General features: G+C 45.1%; 1 protein-coding gene and 3 long non-coding RNA genes across 7 annotated transcripts in view; 3 read left to right on the top strand and 1 right to left on the bottom strand.

Annotated features, from left to right (window-relative positions):
• SLC22A23 (solute carrier family 22 member 23) overlaps window positions 1-20,129 on the bottom strand; it is a 105,142-nt gene extending 85,013 nt beyond the window's left edge. The window contains exon 1 of one of the 4 annotated variants that reach the window (XM_083519326.1): window positions 18,345-20,129. In XM_083519326.1, coding sequence (XP_083375452.1) covers window positions 18,345-18,923 — 579 coding nt within the window. In that variant the 5' untranslated portion in view covers window positions 18,924-20,129. The remainder of the gene's footprint in view (window positions 1-18,344) is intronic. The other 3 variants (XM_083519327.1, XM_083519328.1, XM_083519329.1) reach the window with 3 other exon arrangements.
• LOC310714528 overlaps window positions 1-27,991 on the top strand; it is a 332,545-nt gene that overhangs the window by 177,070 nt on the left and 127,484 nt on the right. The gene's annotated exons all lie outside the window — the stretch shown is intronic.
• LOC310714536 lies at window positions 229-16,525 on the top strand. Its single transcript, XR_014529879.1, has 2 exons — window positions 229-645; window positions 16,101-16,525. It is a non-coding gene; the product is annotated as an uncharacterized lncRNA (long non-coding RNA).
• On the top strand, window positions 20,868-27,861 carry LOC310714521. The gene is made up of 2 exons (XR_014529863.1): window positions 20,868-23,664; window positions 27,554-27,861. It is a non-coding gene; the product is annotated as an uncharacterized lncRNA (long non-coding RNA).

Genomic DNA, 27,991 nt, shown 5'->3' with positions numbered 1-27,991 from the left:
TACAGACGGACTCATAGCCTAGTTCAGTATAAAGGCAGCTTCTTAAGTTCTTATATAAATAACACTTTTTTATAGATCCTGCTAAAAAGCATAATCACCAGAGCATCACACTTTCTGAGAAAGGTTTTGGACAGATGGCGCAGGATAGGAAAACTCGGCTGATATTCAGCCTCATCATCCAAACCTGCTCAACAAGCTATTTTAAGGGTTTGTTGTTGTTGTTTGTTTGTTTTTGCAAGAGTGGGAATGAACAGGATACGGCACCAGGGTGTCTGTTCCTCTGCTGCCTTCAAACAGCTGAGATAACGTTTTCCCAGGCCTAAATGTTAGCTGGAAGGCATGTGGAACACATAGTTGCTGTATCACAAGGCACAGTGGCTAAACCACATTAACAGGATTTCCCTGGGTTTCTCCACAAAAGCTCTTCTCATGACAGAAGAACAGCCTGACCACAGTTTTCTGCATGAGGAGGTCTGCAAATGACAAGAGATCCTGAACTCCGTGCATACAGTCAAGCTACATGAAAAAGATGGGGGAACCTGATGTGGCCTCCCCAGATATAGTTTTCAGAACCTGAGCTGGAAGATCAAAGGAGGACTACGTATATAACCTCAGAGGTAGTCAGAGGTAGATCTGAGTTGCTAGGTAGCTACTTATGAAAAAAGCTTCAGCATGATTCATGCATGTTTATATGAGGCATATTTAGCCCGATTCACATAGGAAATCTCTGAACAAGACATTACATAGAAAGAAGGCATCAGGTGCCTGTAGAACAGGGGTAGGAAACCTAAGGCCCGTGGGCCGGATGCGGCCTAATCGCCTTCTCAATCCGGCCCACGGACAGCCCAGGAATCGGCGTGTTTTTACATAAGTAGAATGTGTCCTTTTATTTAAAATGCATCTCTGGGTTATTTGTGGGGCCTGTCTGGTGTTTTTACATGAGTAGAATGTGTCCTTTTATTTAAAATGCATCTCTGAGTTATTTGTGGGGCACAGGAATTCATTCATATATTTTTTTCAAAATATAGTCCGGCCCACCACATGGTCTGAGGGATGGTGGGACTGGCCCACGGCTGAAAAAAATTGCAGACTCCTGCTATAGAAGCTACAGCATTCTGGCTACTAAGGGCATTTCCAAGCATGGGGGCTATACCTTGCTTTTTTTTCCCTGAGAGAGTATTACTTCTGACATTTGATACTTTCCTAGCTCATACTTGCCTCGGTAATGAACTGGAGGAGAGCCAATAAACTGAAGCTCAATCTAAAAAGGACCTGAGCCACTGTGAGTGGGTGGTTCCCTAGACCAGAAGGGTGGTTTGTTGCCTGCTCTTGATGGCATTACACTCCCTCTGAAGGAGCGGTTACACAGCCTGGGGTGTACTTGTGGCCTTGGTGGTGTGGAGTGCCTTCCATCAGCTTCCTAGCTGATGTGCCCCTATCTGGACAGGGATAGCGCAACCTCTGCCATCTATGCTCTGATAACCTCCAAGTTACATTGCTGCAATGTGTTATACATGGGGCTGCCTCTGAAAAGCGTTCAGAAACTCCAGCTGTTGTAGAGGGAAAGTAGGTGGCAGAAAGAGAGCAAGGAAGGAAGAAAATGGGGTGCCTAACCCTGTTCTGGCTCCTGCCACACCCCGCCACTAAGCATGCACCCTCTGACAGATTACAGTGCCCCTGCCAAGCAAATGTTACCCTCCAAAGAGAAAAAAGCTTCCCATGCCTGCCTTAGCTCATCAGGGTGTTGGCTGGCACTCAGCAAAAAGTAGCTTGCAAAAGATCGCTTCCTACGTTGGCTGCTCCTGCCACCATTAATGCCCTTTCTGGAACTGTCAGCAGCTGCCTCCAGGTAAATGGCTTTCCCCAAGGCGGCTATTAAAACATGTCTGAATTGAATGCTAGCAAAGCAGCCAGGGGAGACCGTGCAGACAGAGCATCTAACGCCTCCTAGTTCTGTACACAATTAACACAAACCAAATTCCCAAACTCGCCAGCCTGTACCCTGAAAGGGAACCCCTTAACGAAGCCTTGCATGTGTCATGGGACCTGTTAGCTTCCGCCCTTAACAGAGGGCGCAATATCACATTCATTCCCTCAAAAACAGCCAGGTGCCATTCCCATCACGACATCGCACAGTTGCTCATTTCCCTCTAGGCTACTCCACTGAATAATATTTTGAAATGCAAAGCTATGCAGCAGAGCTTTCTTTCCTTCTTTGTGTGGTTTTATTTAAAGGAAACAGATTCATGGCCACATGCTGTCCTACATTCAATATTTTCCAATCACGTACCACTATGTACATAGCAGCACACAGGACAAAAGCTTAGTCTCAATGAGAAATATTTTCACTCTCTGCTGTCGCTTCTTTGTTGTGTCTGTGGGTTCTGCCTCTGCATGAAGCTTAATTGCATGTCCCCGCTGGGAAGTCCATCTGAAGCAGGCCTCGCTAGTCTGGGGATTACCAGGCACATTGGTCCAAGTCTCTCAGGTTCCATTTTGAAATTCCAACTTTGAGTTTATAAGCAGCTCATTCCTAAGGTCCTACTGCTATATTTTTTCTCATCCACCCCAAGAGGCTGTACTTATTCAGAAGCTCCCTCTGTTCCAATCATAACCCCTCCAAACTCATGGAGCTGAGTGGGCTATTCCAAAAGCGTTCTTATCTCACCTTTGAAACCTGAAGGCTTCTCAAAATGTCCTGCCAACAACACCCACATATACCTGCAATCAGTCAGCCCAGGGAGAACATGATCTGAGATATGATGCAACCATAAACAAGGCTTTCTTCTTTCCATGCTAGCCTTTGTCAGTCTGGTGATCTCTGGCTGCCTTGGACTGTGCAAGACCTATTGCACCCATAGCAAGACTGCCTTGTGCAAAGTTGGGTTTAAGCTGAATGTTAGTTCCTGGAATATCAGAACATACTTACTAGTAGCAGTAAACTCCACTGAACATAGTGGGACATATTTCCAAGAAAAGGTGCATAAGATTTGACTGTAAATCTAATGAAGTTAGAATAGTGATTCAGCTATCACAGAACATTATAAAAAGGCATTTTTATATTGCCTGGGAGGAGAGAGCTGTACAAAAGCAGGGATTCTGTTACCGTAACAGAATTTAATTTCCCACCACCACCTTTTAAGAAAACCCTCCCAGATATTTTAAAATAATATTTATTTGTTTGACATTGTTACTAGTGGGTTGTGTGGGTTTTTTTTTTTAAAAAAAGGCACAGCGGAAATTCAAGTCATTTGCCATCTCAATTTACTTGTTTATTTGCCACAGCAGAGAAATGTGCAGACTAATTTAATGAGATAACCTGCCCCCTTGGCATTCTGTCAGCCCTAATAATATTACTTCTTGTTACAGTTCATAACATTGTAACCGATGGAATTCCCCCCTGGCCACAAAGTTTCAGCAATTTAAATGCCACACAGCCAATCTACAGCAGATTTTGAGTCTCTCTCCTGTGGACACGGGGGTGGGGGTGGGGAAGGATACACAACTGCCTTGGCAAAGCTGCCAGCCCCACCAATTTGTGTACTCTAGTAGTAGGCAAAGTCACACTATTCCCAGCTCCGATGTTGGCTTTACTCCTTGCATTTGGCAATATAAGGAAGCGTATGCTGAACAAATTCCAGAAACATGGTTAACCCCAGCCTTCTCACCAGAGGCAAAAGGGCTGAAGCTGATCTGGCATCCCCATAGCTGACTAGCCCGCTCTGGCAGTAGCGGCACACCTCCAGGTTGGTGTCAGGTATCCTAAGTATGTCAACCACCCTAATATGATCAAGGGTGGCACCATTCTAAGCAACATGGTGCCACCTTAAAGCAAGGAAGGGCAGAATTCAGACTGGCAGGCTCTCCTTTGTGTTTCAAGAAAATCTCTAACTGGGACAATTGACAAAAAGACATATGGTAGGAATCCAAGAACATTGTGCCTCTGAGCAGCTCTGGAGTCTTCAATGAGGCGAGGTGAAGCAATTTGCCTCAGGCGCATAGCTGTCAACCGTCCCTTATTTGGCGGGAAACTCCCTTATCCCAGCGCCGTGTCCCTTATTGATGATGTCCCTTAAATTTCCCATGTTTCAAAGGAAGCAGCTCCTCTCCCTCCCTCCCTTCCTGCTGGCCAAGGAGGAGGGAAGCTCCAACTGTGTTGCTTGGCTGCCTGGCCCGCCCCCCTCCGGCCTCTTCTCACCAGCCTCGGCTCCCGGGAGCCCCTCCCCGCCAGGACTGGCGGGAGCCTCGGGCCCTTCTGCCGCCATCCTCCTTGCGGCCGCTGAACTGAGCGTCTCTGCCTGGGGCCTCCCCTCTGCCCGTCACCACCACCGCTCCCGCTAGGCCGTACTGCGGCTGCACCACCGAAGGACCCGGATGAGATGGGCAGCCTGGCGCAGCCTATGAATTGCTGATGAGCCTTGAGAGGAGAGTGAGGGCAACCATAGAGAAAGCAGTTCAGAGAGAGGAGGCCGAGGCGCGGACAGGTGTTCCAGGGGCTAATCAGAGAGGGGGAAAGTGGAGGAAGGACCACAAGCGCTTCTCCCATAGATTTGTAGTGGTAGACTAGCATAGATGGTCTGATCTGCGGGTTTACTTCGGACGCTATTCCCCCCCCCCCTTCTTCCTCCCACCCCACTTGATGGAACTGAGAGCTGCAGATGGAGCATGAGAGAAAAGATACAGAACTGCAGCAGCATCTTTGTAGCTTGGACTTCGTAGCTTGAAAACTGGCTGCTGCTTGTAGTTATTTAATTGCAGTGTTTCATCAGCTGGTGTATTGAGAAGCAATCTCTGGAAACGAAGGGCTAAAAACCAGCACTGCTCTCCCAAATTATCTGGTCCCTTTTAACTTCTTATTTCAGCTGGTTGACTAAAATCCCTTATTTTGGCTGCTGAGTCCTTATTTTCGAGGCTGCTGGTCCCTTATTTTCAAACCTGTAAGTTGACAGCTATGCTCAGGCGGCAGATCCAACTGCCTCCTCATCCCAGCCACTGCTCTACTGCCAACCGCACTGCGGCTTTGCCCGCACCACTGGCATTGCTGTCACATGGCCCATGCCCTTCCCACTCATGCTGTACCCTTGCTGCTGCATCGTGGCAGCAGTGTGAGTGCAACTGCAGACAATAGTGCAGTTGGGGTGGGGGGCATGGCAGCGTGGGTGCAGGAGGGCACCAGATTTATAAGTGGGAGGCAGCAAAATGTCCTGGGCCACCCCTGATGGAGCACCAGAACTGAGCTGGCCTTACAGCCCTTCCACATCAAAATCCATTCACGATAATCCCAAATCATCTAGCCTCCATCCAGACAAGTAAAGAGGCATTAGAGTTCAAAGACACATCCCAGCCAGGCAAAAACCACTCAGAAGTGTGATGTAAAAGGTCAATGAGGGGTGTGGCCTGCACAGAGTGGGTCTGTCCTAAGGAGAGTCCTGAGGCCCAGACAGAGAGGATAAAGTTTCCCTACACTGCCTTAACAGTTTAGAGATCTGTGTTCAGTGATCCTCAGCATGCACTCTTCCTCAAGAACACAAGAAGTGCCCAACTAGATCAGATCAAGGTACACCTCGTCCAACATATCCTCCTTTGAGAGGAAAGGTGGAATGCAATGTAATGTAACTAACAGAGGGAGCGGGTGGTGCTGTGTTCTAAACCACTGAGCCTATTGGGCTTGCTCATCAGAAGGTCAGCGGTTTGAATCCGTGTGACAGGGTGAGCTCCCATTGCTCTGTCCTAATTCCTGCTAACCTAGCAGTTCGAAAGCATGCCAGTGCAAGTAGATAAATAGGTACCGCTGTGACAGGAAGGTAAATGGCGTTTCCATGCTCTCTGGTTTCCATCACAGTGCCCCATTGCACCAGAAGCGGTTTAGTCATGCTGGCCACATGACCTAGAAAGCTGTCTGTGGACAAATGCCGGCTCTGGCCTGAAACAAGATGAGCGCCACAACCCCATAATCGCCTTTGACTGGACTTAACCATCCAGGGGTCCTTTAGTTTTTACCTTACCTAATGTAACTAATAAATGAACAGCCTTTATAAGAATCCTAGCAATCAGCAAGTCACTGGCTGCCTACTAGAAATGACCCTGTGATCCACTATTGGGTGGCAGGCAGCTTCTCCTCCATAGGAGCAAGTTTTTATCAGAGTTTTCTCCCAGCCCTTCTCTTAGTTCCCAACTGCATATAGCAAGGCTCACTGCAGATATATTTTGGAAATCAGAAAACTAACAAGTTTAATTAACCATGCAGTTTCGCGCAGGGGGGGAAAGGAAGGAACAATTTTGTGTGCAGCAGAGAACAATTGTGCCAAGGACAGAACACATAATGGAGTGAAGCAAGCAAACAAAAGAGGGGGGGAAAGTCCTTCCAGTCATTTTTTTAAAAAAATAAGTATAATTGTCTCCATTCTCTTCCTGGCATGCCTCCAGCTCCAGTAACACAATATCCTATCCCTACACAATGGAGTGGGGGAAGGCTTAATGTTTGAAGTGGCAGATAAAACACCACTGGCTGCTTTTTAAACAACAAAACAAAACAGTGAATACAGGTATGGCTGATGCAGAGCATTCAAATAACTGGGTTTTTAAAAATATACATTTTTTAAAAAAACAGAAAGCAGAGCCTTCAAATAATGGGATTTTAAAACAAAAGAGAAAGCCGAGCCTTCAAATAACTAGATTAAATTTGTTTTTGGAAAAAAGTAAAGCCAACCCAAAATGGCATGGGTAGAACTACTGTCCCTGGGCAGGGTACAGTGAGCATGCTATGGCTTGCGTTGAGTACTATCCAAGTTCTCCTGTGCAGAATTGTGCTCAACCTTCAAACAAAACAAACCCAAGTTGAAAAAACAGCAGTGGGACTGAGGATCTTCTTTTTCCTGTGGAAGTGATTTCATAGGCACTATTCCACTTGACCTGCAACATTTATACAGCCTACAGAACTCATACGAGGTGTGCAATCTGGGCCATGTTCACTGCACTTACTGGGCCTGGTTTGGCTGGCCTCTAATAAATGTAAGCCATATCTACCGGTACCCAAAACTGAGCAGTGTAGCTAGCCAGGAGTGGGGCAGGGGCACCTTCCACACTGTGGTGGGGGGCTGTAGGGCACCACAGGGGTCTGTACTGCAGCACAGTGGCTGTAGTGCATCAAGGATTGGGATCCTGGGCAGCTTGAGAGCTTGAGGGCAGTACGGCGGTTGATGGGTGTTTCGGGCGCTGCAGGGGGGTGGAGCCCTAAAAATAAAACGTTTGATCCACCCCAGGTGCTGGGGGTTGCTACACTGCTGCTAATACCCAAGTACAGTGGTACCTCAGGTTACATATGCTTCAGGTTACATACGCTTCAGGTTACAGACTCTGCTAATCCAGAAATAGTGCTTCAGGTTAAGAACTTTGCTTCAGGATGAGAACAGAAATCATGCTCTGGTGGCACAGCAGCAGGAGGTAGCCCCATTAGCTAAGGTTAAGAACGGACCTCCGGAACGAATTAAGTACTTAACCTGAGGTACCACTGTACAGAGGAACAGTTTTGTTGGCATGCTTTAGAGTTTTAAGAACACAGAGCCTGCTGGCTCAGGAGAATGACCCTTCTAGCCGAGCACCCTCTTCTCAGTGGCCAACCAGAAGCCTATGGAAAACTCAACTATAAGAGCATTCTCCCTTTCTTGGTTTTCGAGCAACTGGTATTCAGAAGCACTGCTGCCTTCAACCATGGAGGTGGCATATATCCTTTGTGGCTAGTAGCCTTTGCTAGCCTTATTCTCTGTGAATTTGTCCAGTCCTCTTTTCAAGCCATCCCAGATAAGAATAATTTTACCCTCCAAGATCCTAGGTGGCAGTTTTGCAAATGTTTCCTTCAAGGATGGGTGCTGTAATAATTTAAAGCCTGAAACAGTCTCCCACGTGTTATTGCTGTTTTTAAACTGCAAATTCTTTCAAGGGGTCAGAAAATGCATAAATTACCCCCCCCCCATGAGGTAGTCCCTAGTTGATCATTAGGGACCGCTTTTAAATATCTTCCTCAAGGGGTCTAACCAATCCATTACTGAACAGGTGGCGATATATCTGAATGTTGTAATATCTCCTTGACCTGCTATGGTTGCCTGCTTTTAACCTGTCACTTTTTCTTCTTCTGAGGCTGACATTATTATTTTTAACAGTTCCTCCTTTCTTTAAGCATTGGCTGACCACAATAAATATTTGATTGGTATTGGGGCATGAAGGACAACAGGTTAGCAAAGTTAATTAATATTCTTTTGAGTGGTAGAAAAATGTGATTTTTTCCAAAACAGAAGTGCTGCATTTGTATTAAAATTCCTTAATCTCCTGCAACAAATGATTATTGAGTTCATATGTACCGTACTGGGGGAGTGGGGGCGAATGGAGTACTGTTTCAAAAGCCAAGCAGCCAGAAATGAGGGTAAAAGGACAAGCTGAAGACCAAAAAATGGCATTTACTCAAACATCTTCTAAATTTAGATCCTATTTAGGAACGTTTTGAAAGAGATAAAATTGCTGTCTTTCCTCAAAACCTTTATACAAAGTGCAAGCTGAAATAGAAAAGGCTATTTTAAGAAGACGGGTGATAATTGCTGCGTGGCATACACTGCACTTTAAAAAAACCCATACTGCTGTATCACCCAGCACTATATTTACAATCTGACCCCATTAAAGGAAGGAGGAAAAGACTGACCACTGAATTACACAGAAATTAAATGCTTTCTGAGCAGTTGCCTGGGCACATTCCGGTACAAAGACAAAACATTAAACATTTGATTGCACTAAATGTTTGTACCCTGACAAGCAAACAATGTTCCTGCAACAGTGGAAGGTGCAGAATTAACTGGATCCTTAGGTATAGCCCTTGGCATACACAACTATCTAGTCAGTCCAGGTTTTGAAATGGCTAGCTGCCTGGTGACCTGTGATGAGTAACATATTGCTTCCAGGGGACCAGAAAGGGGAAGCTTTAGTAAAACTGGATGAGAATGGGTTCTTTCAGGCTAGTTAGGGTCTAACAACTTGAGAAATCCAATTATGAGATTTCTGCTTTATGTAATCCTGGGACAGACAAGTTTAAGCCATTTTACAGCACAACCATCTGGTATGTCTGCTCATAAGTAAGTCTCAGTGAACTCACAGGAATTCGAATCACTCCAAAGCGTACATGGGATATCTACTTTAATTTTCCTTTGGTATTCGTAGCTAATTTTCAGAAGCCAATATAGCAATGATAACTCAGTTGGTAGAACATGAGACTCTTAAACTCATGCTCATGAACCCTGCGGTCCCTTCCAATCCTACGATTCTAGGAGTCATGAAACCTGAAAACATTTTCCCCTATTAAACATACAGTGACTGCAACTGGCCCAAAAGACTTATCAGTTCTTGAATGTGCTGTCAAAACTATCACTCAGTTGGTTCCATACTCCCAATCACTGAAACAGACTGAGATGGTTCTATCTTAACTAGAACTGGTTATACATTAGAGGTTACATGTTGGTCCAAGTCTCTGGTCCAAATCTCAGCTAAGCATTTGCTGTGGGGGGAGGCTCCCAAATCACTCACAAACAGGAGTGATGGTAGAACTGGCCTATGTCACAGGGTTGGTGTAAGATACACTATGCTTTCTGGGAAGGAGAATGTTAGCCTCTTTGAGACTCCTTCAGGTAGTGATAAAGTGGGATATCAAATCCAAACTCATCTTCTTCTCTTTACTCTAATGGAGGCAACTGAATGAACACCTGCTCTATGTAAAGTGATTTCAGTGAACAGAAGTTGGCCACCTCCCATTAGCTTCAAGAGGGCTTGTTCAAGAGAACCATTTGCTGGATTCTGTTTTATTTCTGTCTACCTATGTACTTCCACATAACTAGGGCTATTATCTTAAGCATGCTTGGTAATGCTCTCACATTACTCCTCCAGTAATCTCCTGAACAAAAGCTTCTTCCATCGCTGCTTTTCTTCTCCTGCAAGGTATAACTACCGGAAAATATTGGGTGGGTTCCAAGGCTCATTCACACCTGTGAAGCTCACTATTGTCTTGCCACTGTCCTACATAAACTGAGAATGCTGTTGAACAGCATTCTTCCACCTTGGGTTCCCCATTGTTGGAGAACTACAGCTCTCATCATCACCAGTCAGCTTAGTCAATGGTCAAGGCTGATGGGAGTTGTAGTCCAATAACATCCGGGGACCCAGGATTGAACAGCACTGCTGTAGAACACATCCCAGAATCCTCTGCAATAATACACAAGGTTTCTTTGGCCAGCTAATCTACATGGCCAGAGTCCTCTGAAGGTTTAAAGTTTAAGGACCATTGCACTATATGTTAGCTTAAAAAAAAAAGACGGAAAAGAATGTAATAAATGAGACTTTCAAATAAATGTAGTCAACAGAGTGCTGCAAATAGGTTTAATTCCCAGGACTGGTGCTTAATTGAGTTGTGGACTGAGTCATTATAATGTGTGCTATGCAAAGCATGACAAATTACATATTTTGATATGCGCTTGGTCCTGAAAGAGTTAGTGCCAGCTCTGTAAGCACTCTTGAAATAAAATGAACTTTCATGTAGCTCCCCACTGTCAATAAGACTGAAATGAACCAAATATGGTAAAACAAAGTGTTGAGGGGGACTCAGCAGTAAATCCATGTCTTCAGACTGATACATCTTATTGTCATGCCAATAACCATTTACATGTAAAACCTGGAAAATTCTTAGAATCTTTTCTTTAAAAAAACAACAGAGATATGACGTGTTATCCTCATGGTCATTAGCCATTTGCTTAATCTATAATCCTACTTTGCATAGGATAAAACTGTAATTTTGCAGTAATGGATGCCGTTGCTCTAAATTAATTAGAATCCCCAATTCTCCCATAAATATTTATGGGAAGGAAGAAGACGACCACCGTCTCGCAATCATGATAGAGTAGTTGCTCAGAATGTAAACCCACTGGATAGGAATCATGTCATTCTATGATCTGTGAAATAACTAATGTACTCTTGGAACTCAGTAAGTGTTTAATAGTGGAGTTTGGGGTTGTTGTTATTTTAATGCAATTCTTCTTCAGGTTGTTGTTGTTTTTAACTGCAATTCTTCTAAACAGCTGCCCTGACTGACAGCAAGTTCTGCAGGAAGAGATCTTCTTTCTGTACCCAATGCCAAATTATTTTCAACCCTGTAAAATATAGATTGATATATTTAACCCCACTGAACGGTACTAGGACCTCAGTGATCCATATAGTAGTTCATTTGATGAAGGATGTTAGTGGGGTACACTGCTGTTAAGAGTTGTTGGCGATCTAATAAGGCCTTATAAATAGGCAAAAATAAAAAATGTTGCCTGCCTGCAAAAGTAAAGTTCAATAGCCTGCTGATTCCTGGAAGATATGGGACAAAGAGCTCCATCCCTCCTGAAGCAGATCACTACATCTCCTTCTCAGGCAGGCTGCTTGGTTTCTATGCTGGGCACAGAAGAGGGCCAGATTGTGCCATCACTCCTCCACCGCCCTACTCACTCATACAAGTTCTCTTTTGCCTATGGCTACTCTGGGTTAAACTACAGAGCCTAGGACTTGCCAGTCAGAAGGTCGGTGGTTGAAATCCGCACAACCAGGTGAGCTCCCATTGCTTGGTCCCTGCTCATGCCAACCTAGCAGTTCAAAAGCACGTCAAAATGCAAGTAGATAAATAGGTACCACTCCAGCGGGAAGGTAAACGGTGTTTCCGTGCGCTGCTCTGGTTCGCCAGAAGCGGCTTCGTCATGCTGGCCACATGACCCAGAAGCTGTACGCTGGCTCCCTCGGCCAATAAAGCGAGATGAGCGCCTCAACCCCAGAGTCGGTCACAACTAGACCTAATGGTCAGGGGTCCCTTTACCTTTACCAGGCTAGTGCTTATTAAATACATGGCTGTAATAATAATGCCCAGTGGGTCTCACACTAGAGTTCTATACATCACTCAGAAGTATGTCCTACTGAATTGAATGGGACATACTCCCAGCTAAGTGTATATAGGACTACAGCCTAGGCTCACTAGACGTTTGGACTTGAGAAGTAGAACAGCAACAGCAATGGATTGCTATCTCTTCACAGTTATATTTCCTATGTCATTCTATTTCACTCCTACTGAAGAAATAACAGCATCTCTTTCCTCTACATTGCTCTAAGACATCAATCCGCAATCCTGTGTGGGATAGCTAGCTCTAATGAATACACAATTTGTCTCTGAGAGTTGATTTGATTTATTGCTTTTCTATGTCACTTTTCATCCAAATGAATCTCAAACAGTGTTAGAAATTAGCCAGGCACCCAACGTGTTTTGCTACTGGCACGGGTCCAATTGACTGACATCTCCATCTGGCTAGCCTCTCCAGCCTTCTTAAGCAGGTAAGCAGAAGAGCTCATTACTGCAATTATATCCCACCTGCTAATCTCTACAACGACCCTGTGAGGTAGCTTAAGTGGCTGTGACTTAAGTGGCTTCCAAGAGTACTTCTGCTATATAAATTAAGTAGGTGAATAGGTTATATAAATTAAGTAGATGAATAAATATAGTGTTATGTACTGAGTTGAATAGGATCCAAAAAGCAGCAGTCTGATTGGTCCTAGAACAATAGGATTCAGAATGCAGCAGTCTGATTGGTCCTAGAACAATGCAGCATTATGATTGGTCCACAGTAGCCACCCAATCCAGCTCCAGGTGGAAGTGAATCCTCAACCTGATTGGCCTACAGGAGAATCCCAGAATTAGCCAATCACGTGTGACCCATTGTGTAAATAATGTATATAAAGACGATATTTTGGGGGAGCTTTCATTCCTCACTACTATGAGCTGAATAAAGAGCAAGAAATCCATACTCAACTCCGAGTATATTTCATATAGGAAAATCAAAATGTCACTTATTTTCCTTGAAGCTTGAATTTATTTTATTCTGTATTTTGTTTTATTGTGTTGTAAACTGCTTTGAGGTGTTTCCTTTAAAATATAAAGTGGTATAAAAATGAAATCCAAATAACAAGAAGAAATAAAGTGGCTAGAACATTTCGTTGTGGTGACCATAATCTAGGTTTAAGGTGCCATTTGGCAATTAGCTTATACATCTCATTTTCTAATACTGATCAAAGCGGCTTACAAACCAAAGGCATAGTTTAACAGCCAGAACCTTCAATGCCCCATGAGCACATTCCCTCGGCCAAGAATATAATGCCGAAGGAAGGTATGAAGTTTCAGAAGTAATTCCAAACACAATTAAATGTTTCTTTAAAGAAACACAGACAAGATTAATCTAGAGCAAGAGATTTACTGCCACATCGCATTACAAGCTTTGAGTTATAACGCAGTGTCAGGGCTTCAACCTAGACCTGTGATTAAATAAACCCATTGACAGTTCCAAACCATATTGTCAGCTCTTTTTCTATGTATTTGTTTGAGTAACTTGGTTTTTTTTAATCATGTTCAATCCCTAATGACTGCAGGTGACAATTTAATTTGTGGGAGGGCTCATCTTCAAGAACCTGTTCTGAGTGCCTGGGTGCAGTCCTAAAATAAGTGAGGAACGACAAAGGAGAAAGTGTAACCACATTCAGAGAGCCTTACCTGGGATTAGGATGATAGGGAAGATCTCAGAACAGAGGGATCTTCTAAAACTACTTGAGTCCCCAAGCACCTCACCCTTGCTATAAAAACTAAGAACATAGAAAGCTGTCTTATATCAAGTCAGGGTATTTGTTAAGCTACTTTAGGATTGTCTTATCCACACAGTGCTAGAAACTCAGATATGTCAGTTAATTGCCTAATAGCACCTCAAACTAGGTTATGGTCACCACAACAGAATGTCTACGCGCCATTTCCTCACTCCGCCCCCCGGGATGAGAATTATTATTGTTGTTGTTGTTGTTGTTACCTATCTATTAATTTCAAGGAGTCTACTATGAGTATGACTTGGTTGGCTACAACCCTGTAACATGGATGCTGGTGTAGATAGAGCAATGGCCTGATCCAGCAGGCTCTTATGTTCTTACACCTGTGTACAGAGAGGTGACTAGTGATTTGATGAAGGCTTTGAGGGGATCCCTTATAATAAGTATAAGAGTCAATAAGGAACCATCTTCTTCTGCCATGACTGTGCTGGCAAGCACCACATCTGTGATTTTTTAATGGTTTAGCCAATGAAGACTACAGCATCATTACTTGGATTAGCAAAGTGTTTAGCAGGATTAGCAGGAATGTGGCACCTGCCAATTCCGGCATTTGGAAACATTGCGGCTGTAACAATATCAAGATGTCTTACTCAATACACACATTTCCACACACACCCTTTGTTTTAAAAGCAGGTATGATGGACCCTTCACATGCTTTAAAGGGAAGCTGAAACGGTTTTCAGCCAGTGTTGGTGGCAAGAGAAAGCAAGACCGTAGTCACTTGATTACTGCATACCTAGTTCACAGCACAGTTAATCCAAACGCACAGTTTCCAGGAGGAATGAGTTTTGCTGAGCTTTGGGTGTTTGGGATTAAGGGAACTACCATGATGATGATGATGTAACAGTTTCATTTTACACTGCAGTTGTTTACTTCAGTAACACTGGGAAGGCAGTAGGTAGGAAAGTACCCTCCAAACCTATTATTAGGGCAAATGAGTTGTCTGCAAAGGCAAAGGGCGATCTGGCACCCACACTAATTAGTAAATATGGAAAATACAAGTGGGGATCTGCAGCAAAATCCTGCAGCGTATCTCCAGCCTTGGCAATGATACTCTTCCTGTCCAGTCATCCTACAACAGGAACCATGCAATGCTGTTCAGGGCTAGGAGCGGGCGCTGGGTGGGGTGGGGAGCAAGATGTGAGAGAAGGGGAAAGCTTTCTTTCACACCTTCCTGCAACTTCCATCTGCTGTGGAAGGACCAGGCACCAGCTATATCCCTGAAAAATTTGCTATAGAGGTCGGGTGAGGTTTCTGGAGAGTGGAAATGAAAAAGGTGTCCTTTTCTTCAACCCCTTCTTGAAAGTGGCCATAATATCATGGCATCCCTCAGAACCTAGTCCCCACCTCCAGGATATTGTAAACTATTAGGGGTTCAAGCAGGCCTCATCTCAACCCCACCCCCAAAACTAACACCTTCAATAATTCATGGTTCAGGCACCATGAACTATTCTGTATGTCCTGAAAGTCACTCAGCATAGATCTTTGGCAGACACAAAAAGTAATGCACTTCCAATAAGTTCTCCAGATATGCAAAAGCTCCCATCCTGTTTTTGGACAAACCCCATTTGATTACATAATGATAGATACAGAACCAGCCAAGTTAGAGGGAATGATGCAGCTGATAATTTTAGTTTATTCCCCTCAGAGCTTTACAGCTGGTGGCCTTTATGAAACAGCAACCTGTTTAACATACATTTAAATGCGAGAATAGGGTATTTTATTCACAGTGTAATCCTGCACAAGTCTACTTATTAGTAAGCCCCATAGAGTCCAGTGGGACATACTACCATCGCAAGCACCAGCTTACAGCCTCAGAGAGTTTCAGAAGTCATTGAAAGAGAAGTTATTATTCATGGTGTGTAGAACATTCATCCTCAGTCCAGCTCTGATAAACAGGTTTTTGGTATTGTTTTAGAAATGCTGCAATGCCTGTTCGACTAAGGCCAGTGTGGTGCAATAGTTAGAGTGTTTGATTACAACCCGGAAGACCAAGGTTTGAATTCCCACTCAGCAATGAAGCTTACTGGGTAACCTTGGGCCAGTCACTGTCTCTTAGCCTGACTTGCCTCACAGGGGTGTTGTGAAGAGAAAGTGAGTAGGGGAGAACTATAAACACCACCTTGACCTCCTTGGGGGAATCAAGTGGTATACAAATGTAAGACAGAAAGAAATAAAAACAGAAATACAAAAGAAATGTGTGCACACTCCAGAGGAGGTCTCACAGCCCCTAGCAATTTTCAGATTATAGGCCTGACTTGCACACAACGCCAAGCCATGGTTTAGTGTTAAATGCATGAGCTTCCCCCATCCTCGCTCTGCCACAGCCACAAAGAGATTGGAAGTTTTCAGCTCCCTTTTAAACTAACGGTGGTTTCTTGTTATGTCTAGAATAGAAACTATCCCTTGTGGCAGAAGCTGGATCCCTCTTTCTCAGGCTGTGGGAATTTCTAGATGTTGACTGAATAGTGAGAAAGAGTGGACTGTTGGAGTATGTTGTTGTCCGGAAGCACTAAGCAGCAAGATGAGCAAGATGGGAGGGAGCTATTGAGATATTTTGAGGATTCTCCAGGATTATAGCCCCATCTCAGCTATGCTGAGAGACAACAGCAACTGGAGGAATTTTAAGAACTGGACAGCAGACAAAGGCCAAGGACTTTATAAATGGACATATTCAGACGGACACACACAGAGAAAAGGAAAATGATTAGAGCACCTCATTTGAAATCCTACGGAAAGATAGATAAGGCATTAACACACATAGCAATTGCTAAAAATGCAGCTGTTATCTTAATGATTAATATATCAACTGAAATGTAATCACATGCTAATTTAAAAAAATGAACTTCAGCCATATAAGAACTGGACAACAAACACTAATCAAGGAGAGAGGGAAACCACTTTGATTAAATTGTATAAATTTTGAATTAACTGGAATTATTTTGATGTTAATTGGAATCTGTATAATTGATAAAACTGTGGTAATGTTAGGTAAATATTGGGAAATTGCTTTAATTAAAAAAGAAAGAAAGAAATGGTGATTAGCGAAAGAAGCCAGGATCAGTAACTGTGGTTTGAAGTTGACTATAGAGCAGTGAAACTAGATAACACTAACCAGTTTATCTAGATTTGGGGAGAATGAGTTATCATATTTAGCTGAAAATGGAAGTGAAAGCTTCCAATTTTCTTCACATGAGCACATCAGAGGATAAGGGGGCGAGAGTATAAGTGCACAAACCCAACTATGGTTTAGTGTTACATGCAAATATAGCTGCAGCCATAACTAGAAAAGAGTTATTCTAGCACCCCTAAAGCTCCAGTGCTTTCTTCTCATACACTGTGGATAGCAAGCTGTCTCAATACAGTACAATCCTAAGCAGATTTACTCATAAGAAAGACCTACTGGACTGAATTGCCTCACATTGTAAGCTAACCTTGTTTCAACTTGTCTCCCACTGGCAAATGCCTCAAGTCACATTACTGTACAGGGATGCTCTATTTGTTGTGAGTAATTCATTACAGAAATATCATGGGTGTCAGCAACGGCCGCAGCTCCTGACTAAGAAATGTACACAATGGAATCCACATCTAGACACACTTGTACAGGCAGTGCAAAAGAATGTTTCAGTAGCATGTGATTCAGGGGGTAAGAGTACAGACACTTTATCACAGGGGGGAAAACATTTACCCAACACAGTTGCTATTCAAAAGCAGTGTGTTGTAACCACTTGTATTAAAATTGGGTCACTGGGAGTTGTAAAGGACCATGAAAACAAATGCAATATCTTATGGTCTGGAGACAATAAAGATTAGGCCTGCTTTTTCTCTAGCAACACCCCTGGGATGTCCTTACATGGCATCACTGAATGCACTAGGGAAAGATATTCCTGCATTCCAACCCTTACAACACACCCTTCAGAATAAGTTTATACTCATGGGGTCCACTTGATTCACGCTGCTGCTCAACCCCAACATCATCTCCACCACACTCTCACACACAGTATCACAATCCTCAACACTGCATTGAAAGAGCTGCATTGAAAGAGAGAGACCGGGCATCTGCTCAGAGGTCCTTTCCCCTTCATTGCTTCCCATATTCAAAGGCCAGTTTAGACGGCAGCGTTGGCCACACAAGATACTGCCAAAACGCCTTCTCCCCAAGTAGCATAACATTTACAAGTCCTTCTCCCCAGCGCCACACGGTTATTCGGCATGCTCACCAGTGCTGGCATTTCAGCAGAGGGGCTGGACTACATACTTTGCATGCTGTTGGACACTCATTGGCCCAAACACTGCCTCCTCCATGCAGAAGGCAACTTTTTGCAATCTAAACCAGGTGGCTTTGCATGGCAACGCAACTCAGGGACTGAGACCTGGGCATAAATTGATCCCTGCACCAGACGCCCCTCTTCGGAGTCCTTTGCAGCTCTACAACTGAAACTGTACCCTCTTGCCTCATTCCAGCGCACAGCTCAGTTGCAGGGCAAATAGTCTGCATGCAGCAGGTGCCAGGTTCACTCCCAGTTAAAAGGGTCACAGGTGCCAGGGCTGGGAGCAACAAACGTCTCAGTCCTGACCCAGCTGCTACTGGGCAGTTTAAGGCAGCTTCAGACGTCTGCATGTACATTATGAGTGCTTACCTTGCTGACTATATTCTGCTGAAGGCCAGCCGAGATCCGGTGATATCTCTCGCTACAGTCACAGTAACTGTCGTTCTTCCCCTCGGGGGTGGGCAGTTCTGGCGCCGCCAGCATCCCCCTGCTGTAGCTGCTGCTGTGGTTGTAGCTGGGGCTGGTGGCGAGGCCCCGAGCAGCAGCGGGCAGGTGCGGGTGCCCCGTCCAGTTGCCCTGCCCATCCGTGCCCTTGCACCAAGAGACAGGCTGCACCAAGAGGAAGCTGTCCGAGAACTGGCTGAAGCCGATGAAGAGGGCCGGGATCCAGGTGAGCAGGATGAGGGTCTTCTGGTGCCCGCCGCCCAGCCCGCCCAGGAGAGGCAGCACCGAGCCATCGTAATCCAAGAGCAGCGGGTTGCACGACCCGGAAGGAGGCGGAGGCGGAGGCAGGCTCTGGATCTCCGCCGCCAGACCCCCGGCAGGAGGGGCGGCCGTCGCCGCAGCAGCCGCAGGGTCCGCCTCCCCGGCCGGCAAAGAGCCGTTCTCCTCGGGTAGCTGCCGCCCCCCTCCTCCGCCGCCCTCCTCTCGTCGCCGGTCTATCGCCATCCGGAGAAGCTCACATAGAGAAGATCGGGGCCGGTGCTGTTGCTGCTGGTGGCGGCGGCGGCGCGCTGCGCGTACCGGCGACGGCTGCGACCCAATGGCCGGCAACCCTGTGGCGATCGGCGCGATCCGAGGAGGCGGCTTTCCCGTCAGGAGTCTCCGCCAACACGCACATAGGGGTCCGGTTCGCCGCGGAGACGGCGGCGGTGGTCTCTCCCGCCTTTGCCTCCCCGCGCGTCAAGGCGCGCCCATCCTCCGCCACTCCCAGCCCGCCTTTCTTCCCTCCCCAGATAACCTTCGCGCGTCTCCGTCGACGTGCTCCCTACACACACACCCGCCGGCCACCAAGACTCTGCTGGGCGGCCTGGAGCCCAGGGTTATCCGAACTATTATTTTTTTAAAAAGGTCCCTTTCAGGTCACTGCGGCTGCAGCTCGCGGAAGGACCCGGCGCCTGGCTCCTCGCGGGCTCTCGCCAGCCCCGGTTGCCGCACATCAGGCTCCTTCGGCCCTGGAGGCGGCGTTTTCCCCCTCGCCCGGCGAGGAGGGTCCGAAGGAGGCGAATCCCTTGCGCAGCGGCGGCGGCGGCGCCTTCTCCTTCTTCGGTGGCGCGTCGCCTCAGCTCTCCTCAGGAGGCGGCCGGCTTCCCTTTCTCGGGAAGGGGGTGGGGTGAGTGGGGAGGCCTCGCTCGTCTCGCCCTTTCTTCCAGCGCTCGCCTCGCAACCTGAAAGCCCAGCCCCCTGACCCACAGCCCGCCTACGGCTCCGCCTCTCCCTGAGGTAAAGGTAACGAGGGCTGCTCCGCCGCAGCACCTGCTGCTGCTGCCGCCGCCGCCGCCGCGGGACTAACCCGACGCGACCACCCGGCTCCCCCTGCAGGGGACGCCCGGGACGGCCCCGCCCCCTCGACCCCTGAGGGAGCGAGTGGTGCGAATTGCGCCCCAGAAGTGGCGGGCAGCCTCGGCGGGCGGTTCGTGAAGGGACTTCTCGTGGGGCAGGGGGCGGGGGGAAATAGGTCGTGTGGGTCGCAGCCAACACAAACCGGGCGTCTGTTTCCCCGCGGAGCGTCTCTGCGTATGTCCCAGCCGGAGAACCGATCGGAGTCTCCTGTGAGAATATAGAGAGGGGTGTTCTCCTGACTGGCTTAAGCTGCAGTCCTGCGCACGCTCAGTCAACCTCGAGTAAATCCCATTGAATTCAGTACGTCTGAGAACAGACGTGAGCTGTCCTGCAGCACCCAGCCCTGTACCTTTGCACCAGCCTAGCTGCCTGCCTGCCTGCCTGCCTGCCTGCAGTGCCAACGTAATATTACCGCAGTGCAAGTCTAACCTTTTGTTCTGTGGCTGATATTGCTGGTATCTCGGGCGCTTTCAGTTCGAAAGGGGCTGTGGATAGATTATAAGGGAAACCCAATGGAAATCAGACGCATTGTGTTTGGTGTGTATCCTGATTGTCCTTTCTTAGATGTGCATATGTATTTTTTCAAAAGGCCCTGACATGTTTGAATTAAGATATAATAACCTGACTGCCTTGCACCATTTAGAGGCAAGGCACAGAAATGTGGTTTTTTAAAAAGTTTTTATTTTATTTTTTTACAAATCTAATTAGTATCTTCGAATCAGGTGCTATTTATGCAAGATGTACTAATATGGCCACATCTCTTTTTACAATTCTTTCTACCGTTATTTTCTGGGAAACCTCATCTCCCGTAAGGAAAATAATAAAGCAGCAGATGCTCATTTGTGCTGCATCATATGTTTAATGAACTACTATAGTTGTATTGTTTGGGCTGCTGGAAGCAAAAATGGCTCAGTCCTGCTCAGGTGAGGAGCAAACAGAAGCAAGGGTGAACCAGTAGGGGCTGCCTCCCAAAGCATCACCACACACATGATAAACTGTCCGCCAAAAGAAAAGGAGAAAGAGAAAGAGAGAGCTTCCACGACAGCATGCAAAGCAGGCTTTTGTTTTTAGTTTAAATGGATTTTCCGCTGCAAAGGGAAATCTGTGTTAACTTCTTCTTTTTTAAGTACAAAGTGGCTTTTTGGTGACAATTATGTCATGTGAACAGTGTGAGAAACTTGTGTGCATGAGCAGTACGGATTCCACAGCAAACCTCTGACTGGTTTAAGCCACTTTGCTTCCAAGTGGACACACAGAGGATTGTGCTGTACAAATGTCACTGGCATTGCAATCCTATTACTCAGAAGTAATTCCCACTGTAATAAATGGAACTCGCTCTCAGGTAAGTCAGTGCGCATACTTGGATTGTGGCACAGTCAGGTTTTTTTTGTCAGCACCAAACATTTTAAGAACATGGCTTTCCCCCAAAGAAGCCTGGGAAATGTAGTTTTCACACACATACACAGAGCTACAATTCTCAGCACCCTTAACAATCCACAGTTCCCAGGATCTTTGGGGGGAAGCTAGATAGTGTGGCTGTAGCCTGAGGCTCTGCTTTGGAAAACCAACCTTGGCAGGTGCACCTCACCCACTTCCTGCTGAAAGTTTATTAATTAACTGGTTGGGCCAGTTTTGAAAAGGTCAAGTGATCACCTAATTCCTGAAGAGCACTGGCCCCAAGTTTGTGCTGCGTGTAAGATTGACTGGTTTTGCTGTTCCTCTTCTCCCCTTGTCTTTGTAAATTGGAGCTTGAGGCTTTCTTTCTTAGTGGTTGCTGTACAGTGGTACCTCAGGTTACATATGCTTCAGGTTACAGACGCTTCAGGTTACAGACTCCGCTAATCTCTCTGCAAACTAATCAAGCTTTCGGTCCCTCCAGAATAGAGGTGTACAGTGGTACTTCAGGTTACAGACGCTTCAGGTTACAGACTCCACTAACCTAGAAATAGTACCTCGGGTTAAGAACTTTGCTTCAGAATGAGAACAGAAATCATGCTCCTGCGGTGTGGCGGCAGGCCTCATTAGCTAAAGTGGTGCTTCAGGTTAAGAACGGACCTCCGGAACGAATTAAGTACTTAATCCGAGGTACCACTGCACCACTTTTAAGTAGCACCAGTTTAGGTAACATAAGTCATATCTGAATCAGGTTTAGCATACATGTGCTGGTGATTGACTAACAGAAATCTGTGTGCTGCTATAACCAGTGCTGCAGTTAGAAAGGTAGCAATTATGATGCTTTAGATAGTAATGTGTGCTTCTTCACTAGCTAGCTAGCCAGACAGAAAGCCCTGCTGTGCTTGGAGATTCCCCTTCTCATCCTGCCTACTAGCGTGGCCCTGGGCCTCTGCTCCCCAAAGTTCAGCCATGATAGTATCCCTGACTGCTACTGTTGTGGGCTGCCCCAATTGCGTTGGGGGGGGGGTCAGATTTGAAAATTTCTGGAAAGGGACTTAGTGCTGACGTTACCACTCTCCCACCCACAACATGTTGTCCCAAGTCTTCCTGAGGGGCATTTTGTGGCCACTTACTTTCTGGAGTTTCACATAACCAACCCTGTTCTTGGTGGACTTAACTCTGGGTCTAAGATAACTGATTTGGACATGTTGGATTTTCTGGCCTAGCCTACCTCTCCCCCCACCTCTTTTTACTTGTCTTTGTTCTTGTACTCCGTCTATATCTCAGCGTGTGCTTCTTTCAAAACCCTTGTATCTCTTCTCTGAGTCTGATGTCCTCAGAGCTTATTTTTTTACATTGTTTTTGTTGCGTGTTTAATGTTTCCCTTTTTAAAAAAGTAGAAATATACGAAACCACATGCACAGAAGTCTAAAAAGATTACAAATCATTATCAGGAAAAAGGTTACTACTGCTAAAGAACTACAAACCCTGTTCCCAGCCTAGACTCTTGTGCATGCGACCTATTTTCCGTTGCTAACGTTCTGTCGTTTTCTCTTTTATTTCTTGCTTTATATTATGCGGGAGCATAAGTTTTCAGTCTCACACCGTGCATCTTGATACATCTACTTTGTTGAAATTTAGCATGACTGCATCAGGCTATGTCTATGACATCACTGGTAATGCCAATACGACGTGGTATTGAGCCAGGATGCAGTTGTGATTCTGTAGTCCAGCCTTACCCTGTCCTTCACTCTGTGCTTGGAGTTGTTGACTAATGGAGGATTTGTCAACATTGTGCTTTTCTAGCACGGCAGATTTATGGAACCCATTTGTCTATGTGAGTCTACCTCCCTTTGCATTACATTTCTACAGGGAATATCTGTGGATAATGGAGGGATCCACACTGAAGAGGGATTGTGATGCTGACAATACACGGTTAAGATTTGTGATGAATGTTGGCATACCTGTACCCATCTCACGCTTTGCACCTTATTACTTATTTCTGAGCCTTGTTCTGCACAATCATGCTGGCCCAGCTGCAATGTCCAACTCCTATGCCCTTTTGAATTGATAGCTAATTTTGCTATGCTGTCACAAGGGCCAATAGATGTGATCCGATCCTGTAGGTTTATTCCTTGAGGGAGGATATAATTAGACTATGAAACTGTTTGTTTCAGTATGCCAACCCTCATAAAACAGTAGTAGATGATTTGTTAGTGGGTATATGTCAGTTCCTCTGCTGTTCCACTGCATCAGTTAAAACAAACAACCATAACCAAGCCTTCAGCTCATATTTTATATGGCACATATATGCTACGTTGAGAGTCTGCATTCTCCTGGGACAGGTTATTACAATGAAAATGGAATTGTTTCGATCTCTCTACTCCATACAGCAAGACCAGAACATATGAAGGAGCATGTCCCTTAAAACACAGAACCGCCAGAGAATTTGGTACGATGTATTTTTTTTGTTTCTTGCAATGTTTCATTGTTTAGATTTTTTTTAAAAAAAACTTTCAGGGAAGCTGAGAATAGAAACATGAGAATAACAATGAATTTCTTTTATTAAAAAAAAGTTATTTAAAAGAGCGCTAGTACAAAAATAGCATTGGAACAGAAACAAATTAAAAGACTCCAGATCAGAACAGTGCATTCGTATGTACATTTTCACAGAAGCATTGGTGTCAGCAGGATTCCCCCCCCCCCCCGGGAGTTGGAAGACGAAGTAATTACTACCAAAAAACAAGCATACATAGTGTTATTGGGGGGGGGGGAGAGAGAGAGAGAGAGAGAGAGAGAGAGAGAGAGAGAGTAGACTGTATGCTGAGACCCTTCTAATCCCTGCATCCAGCAAGTGTTAAAATATATGGAAGGATTCAACTTCCTGGAATAGCCAGGTTAGCTTCCTGGTGAGGTGATAGCTTAGGTAATGGGCCATTAAGGGAACAAAGGAAGTGGATCTATGCCAGATAGCAAATGGGCTCGCTCAAATGATTGGTAGTTAGAAAAACCACTGGAGTGGAGAGTTTGAGTTATGTGAGCCAGCAGACTAAAAGCTGCATGTAGCAGGCTGGGAAGCGAGAAAGACAGAGTGATGCCTGATCTCTGCTTTGAATCCAGGCAGAAGCAATATCCTCTTAGGGTGTTAATGCTGTGAACCCCTCCATCATAGGCTCAATTTGTATATATGTGTAAATACACCATATATCCTAAAGACACCTCTGCTGTACCTCATTCCAAAGGAAACACGAACCCTGGGTAAGCGCCTGGAACCCCTGTAATCTTGCACCGCACAGAGATTGGTGTTGTCTGCAACAATATGTTCCTAGCAGCAGAGAGCTGGTCCATCATGTCAGGTGGATCTGGTGATTGATTGGCCATGGGGCCTGGGTGGCCCTAGCTGCTGAGAAGCTAATATTGCAGGTGTAGCTCCCCAATGTTTCTCAACAGGTATGAACAGCTGCTCATCCATAGACTTGGCATCTAGACAATCTTGCTCCATCAGCAGCTGAAAGGCTCAGTTCTTGCGACCTGTTATCACTTGCATTGCTGCAACAATAAGCTTCACAGCCACCCCTCCCCAATTTCCCTAAAGCGCACACACCCACACCCCAGGATAAACAACACAGGATGTTATGTATTGAATAGGATCCAAAATGCAGCAGTCTGATTGGTCCTAGAACAATAGGATCCAAAATGCAGCAGTCTGATTGGTCCTAGAACAATAGGATCCAAAATGCAGCAGTCTGATTGGTCCTAGAACAATGCAGCAGTATGATTGGTCTGCAGGAGCCACCCAATCCAGCTCTAAGTGGAAGTGAATCCGCAACCTGATTGGCCTACAGGAGAATCCCAGAATTAGCCATTCATGTGCAGCCCATTGTGTAAATAATGTATATAAAGCAGATATTTCGGGAAAACTTTCATTCCTCACTACTATGAGCTGAATAAAGAGCATGAAATCCACTCTCGACTCTGAGTATATTTCACAGGACTAAACTTCAGAGCTGGCCTAAGCTATTACTTCTTCCCAGTAAAATGGGTACAATAGTATAGGGTTACTTTGCATGGCTGGCATAGCCTATGTGCAATATGGGTATAATGGGGATGGGTTTTAACTGCATAGGCAATGGCGAGGGGAGCAAATAAGCTCAGAGTTAGAGAAATCACAAACTCCCATTTATGGTGGGGGTGGGATGCCCTATTTTGAATAAACGACTGTAGAGAGGATACTGTTATAGGTCCCATTTGTTCTGATTCTCACTTGCTCTGAAATATTGTAAGAGAGGGATGATGACACTGAAGCAATATTTTGCTTTGCCTGTATCACAGAGGACAATATTTTGGACTCGAATACTTTATCTAACTTATTTCCCTTTTCACCCTAGAAAAACAGATTAAATTATTCCCATACAAAATTCTCTGAAAGCAAAACTATTTTAGATTAATTACACATGCATAAAACATAAGAACTGTAATTTCTTTCCCACAAACAAAAGTGCTATCCAATAGAGCATTGTGGTTAAGATATCAATCTTTCAAAAATCAATGTTAAAAGTTCAACCTTCATCTCGTTCTTTATGCACTAAAATGCAAACTCTTAGATCACGGTAAATTATCTAACACAATTGTGAACTTTGCCGCATGGCATTACATTTACAGGCATTTGCCAAGCAGAACAAAATGTCTTAGCAACTTGAGTGTCAATTAGGTAAGTATACAAATCAAAATGAAGAGAAAATTAGTCCAACTGAAGCCAAAGAGTTTGAGGCTCACAATTGTGAGCTGGTGTGCATATAGACTTGCCTGCTTCCATCACCCTGCATCGAAAGTGAATAAAGTTTAAACTTTACTTACAATTGGTATCAAGGGACATGGGTGGCGCTGTGGATTAAACCACAGAGCCTAGGGCTTGCCAGTCAGAAGGTCAGCAGTTTGAATCCCCGCAACGGGGTGATCTCCCACTGCTCCTGCCAACCTAGCAGTTCGAAAGCATGTCAAAGTGCAAATAGATAAATAGGTACCACTCTGGCAGGAAGGTAAACGGCATTTCTGTGCAGTGCTCTGGTTCTCCAGAGGTGGCTTGGTCATACTGGCCACATGACCCGGAAGCTGAACGCCGGCTCCCTCGGCCAGTAAAGCAAGATGAGCGCCGCAACCCCAGAGTCGGCCACGACTGGACCTAATGGTCAGGGGTCCCTTTATCTTTACCTTACAATTGGTATAATGAGCTAGCAGATCATTTGGTTCTCAGTATAAAGGTCTGTCTGATCCCCTTTAGTAATAATAAGAGGCAACATAGTTTGAATCTCTCTGGTGAAATCAATAGCTGTATTATGAAATCATGCTGAACCCTGGTTTGGTTAATCATGATTTGAGCTTACAAATGTACAAAAGCCATCCATAGTTGTGAAGTACTTCTCTACTTTTGATTTACACCTTCTCAGCAAGGTTGTAAACTGACAATGTAATAATAGCCATAACTATGGTTTGTCAATTTCCTGTGTGATCCAATACAGTACATGTCTGTTCAAAACTATGACCCTTTGAACTCTGTGGGAGTTACTCCCAGGTAAGTGAACGTAGGATTGTAGACATCTGCAGCAAACCACCATTGGCAGAAACCATGTTTTGCAAACCCACTTCATACTATGGTCTTGGATTATAGCTTGCCCACCACTCCCAGTCATCATGCCAAATCATGTTGGTTGTCATGTTAAATCAGGGGTCACCAACATGGCATCCATGGGTGCCAGTGGTCCTGCTGGTACCTGCTATGGCATGTGCAAAAGGTCTCAGTAAATATCTCCCCATAAATACACAATACACGAGAGGCTGTTTGCTCCTGTTTATGGTGGCTAAGCCTCTCCTGCTTTAAACACATCCCTTTAAACAAACCCAAATTTCATTGCATGAGTGCTAGCCTGCTGAAATTTTGCTCAGTTTCTGCCACCATCACAGACAGTGTGCAAAAAATCCATTAAGCTATGCAGGTTTCAATGAAACTTAGTTACAGTTGCTTTTGTAAATCTCATTAAATAAGATAAATGGTGGTAGTTCACATTCCTTTTCAAAAGTAGACTTTGGGAAGCTTTCATCTTTTTCAGGTGAAACATTTCACAAGGAATTTTTTCTTGAGTGATCTGTAGGATGCTTGTGCAGCGGACATTTAGAAGCTTCTTCCAATTCCTCAGGCTCCAGCATAATATTTTTAAGGACTCAACAGAATATAAAGCAACTGTCCTTTGTTCCTTTGAATCTTTGCTCTAAGTCAAAGGTAGAATTGTTCAAAGCTGCTTCAGAAGCATTCTTTCTGAATTAATATTCTGGTTCATTTTCAGGGGTAGTGGCAGAACATGATTCCCCAGGCTGAGACATCTCATCGTAAAAACTGCTATTTCTTCTTTCTTTCTTTCTTTTTTTTGAAATTGTGCCAAAGCCCCCAATAACTTCTGCTGCAAGACGTGTTTCCTGCAGAATTTTGGGCCATCAATCTCTGAGTTGCTTTTGTTCTTCAACAATACCAGCAGTGTGAGTTTACTCTGATTCGAGAAATATTCCTCTGGCTTGTAAAAGTTTGTATCTGTCATATAGAACGCTTGAAAGAACTTTGGACCAGAACTTAGACAATAAAAGGTTTGAAAATTAACTTTTCGGTGCTTACATTTGTTATCAGCGGCAACCAATCCAGTGTTTTCTCTAGTGTGTCCACAAAACCTCAACTTTGCCAAGGTCCTAGCTTACTCGCAGGTAATAGCAGCCCATATGGTGGGTGGGGC

This window comes from Podarcis liolepis (genome assembly GCF_965112155.1).
Source record: "Podarcis liolepis genome assembly, chromosome: 8".
Classification (NCBI taxonomy): domain Eukaryota; kingdom Metazoa; phylum Chordata; class Lepidosauria; order Squamata; family Lacertidae; genus Podarcis; species Podarcis liolepis.
The sequence above is the reverse complement of the archived record's forward strand: the minus strand, read 5'-3'. Positions and strand labels throughout refer to the sequence as shown.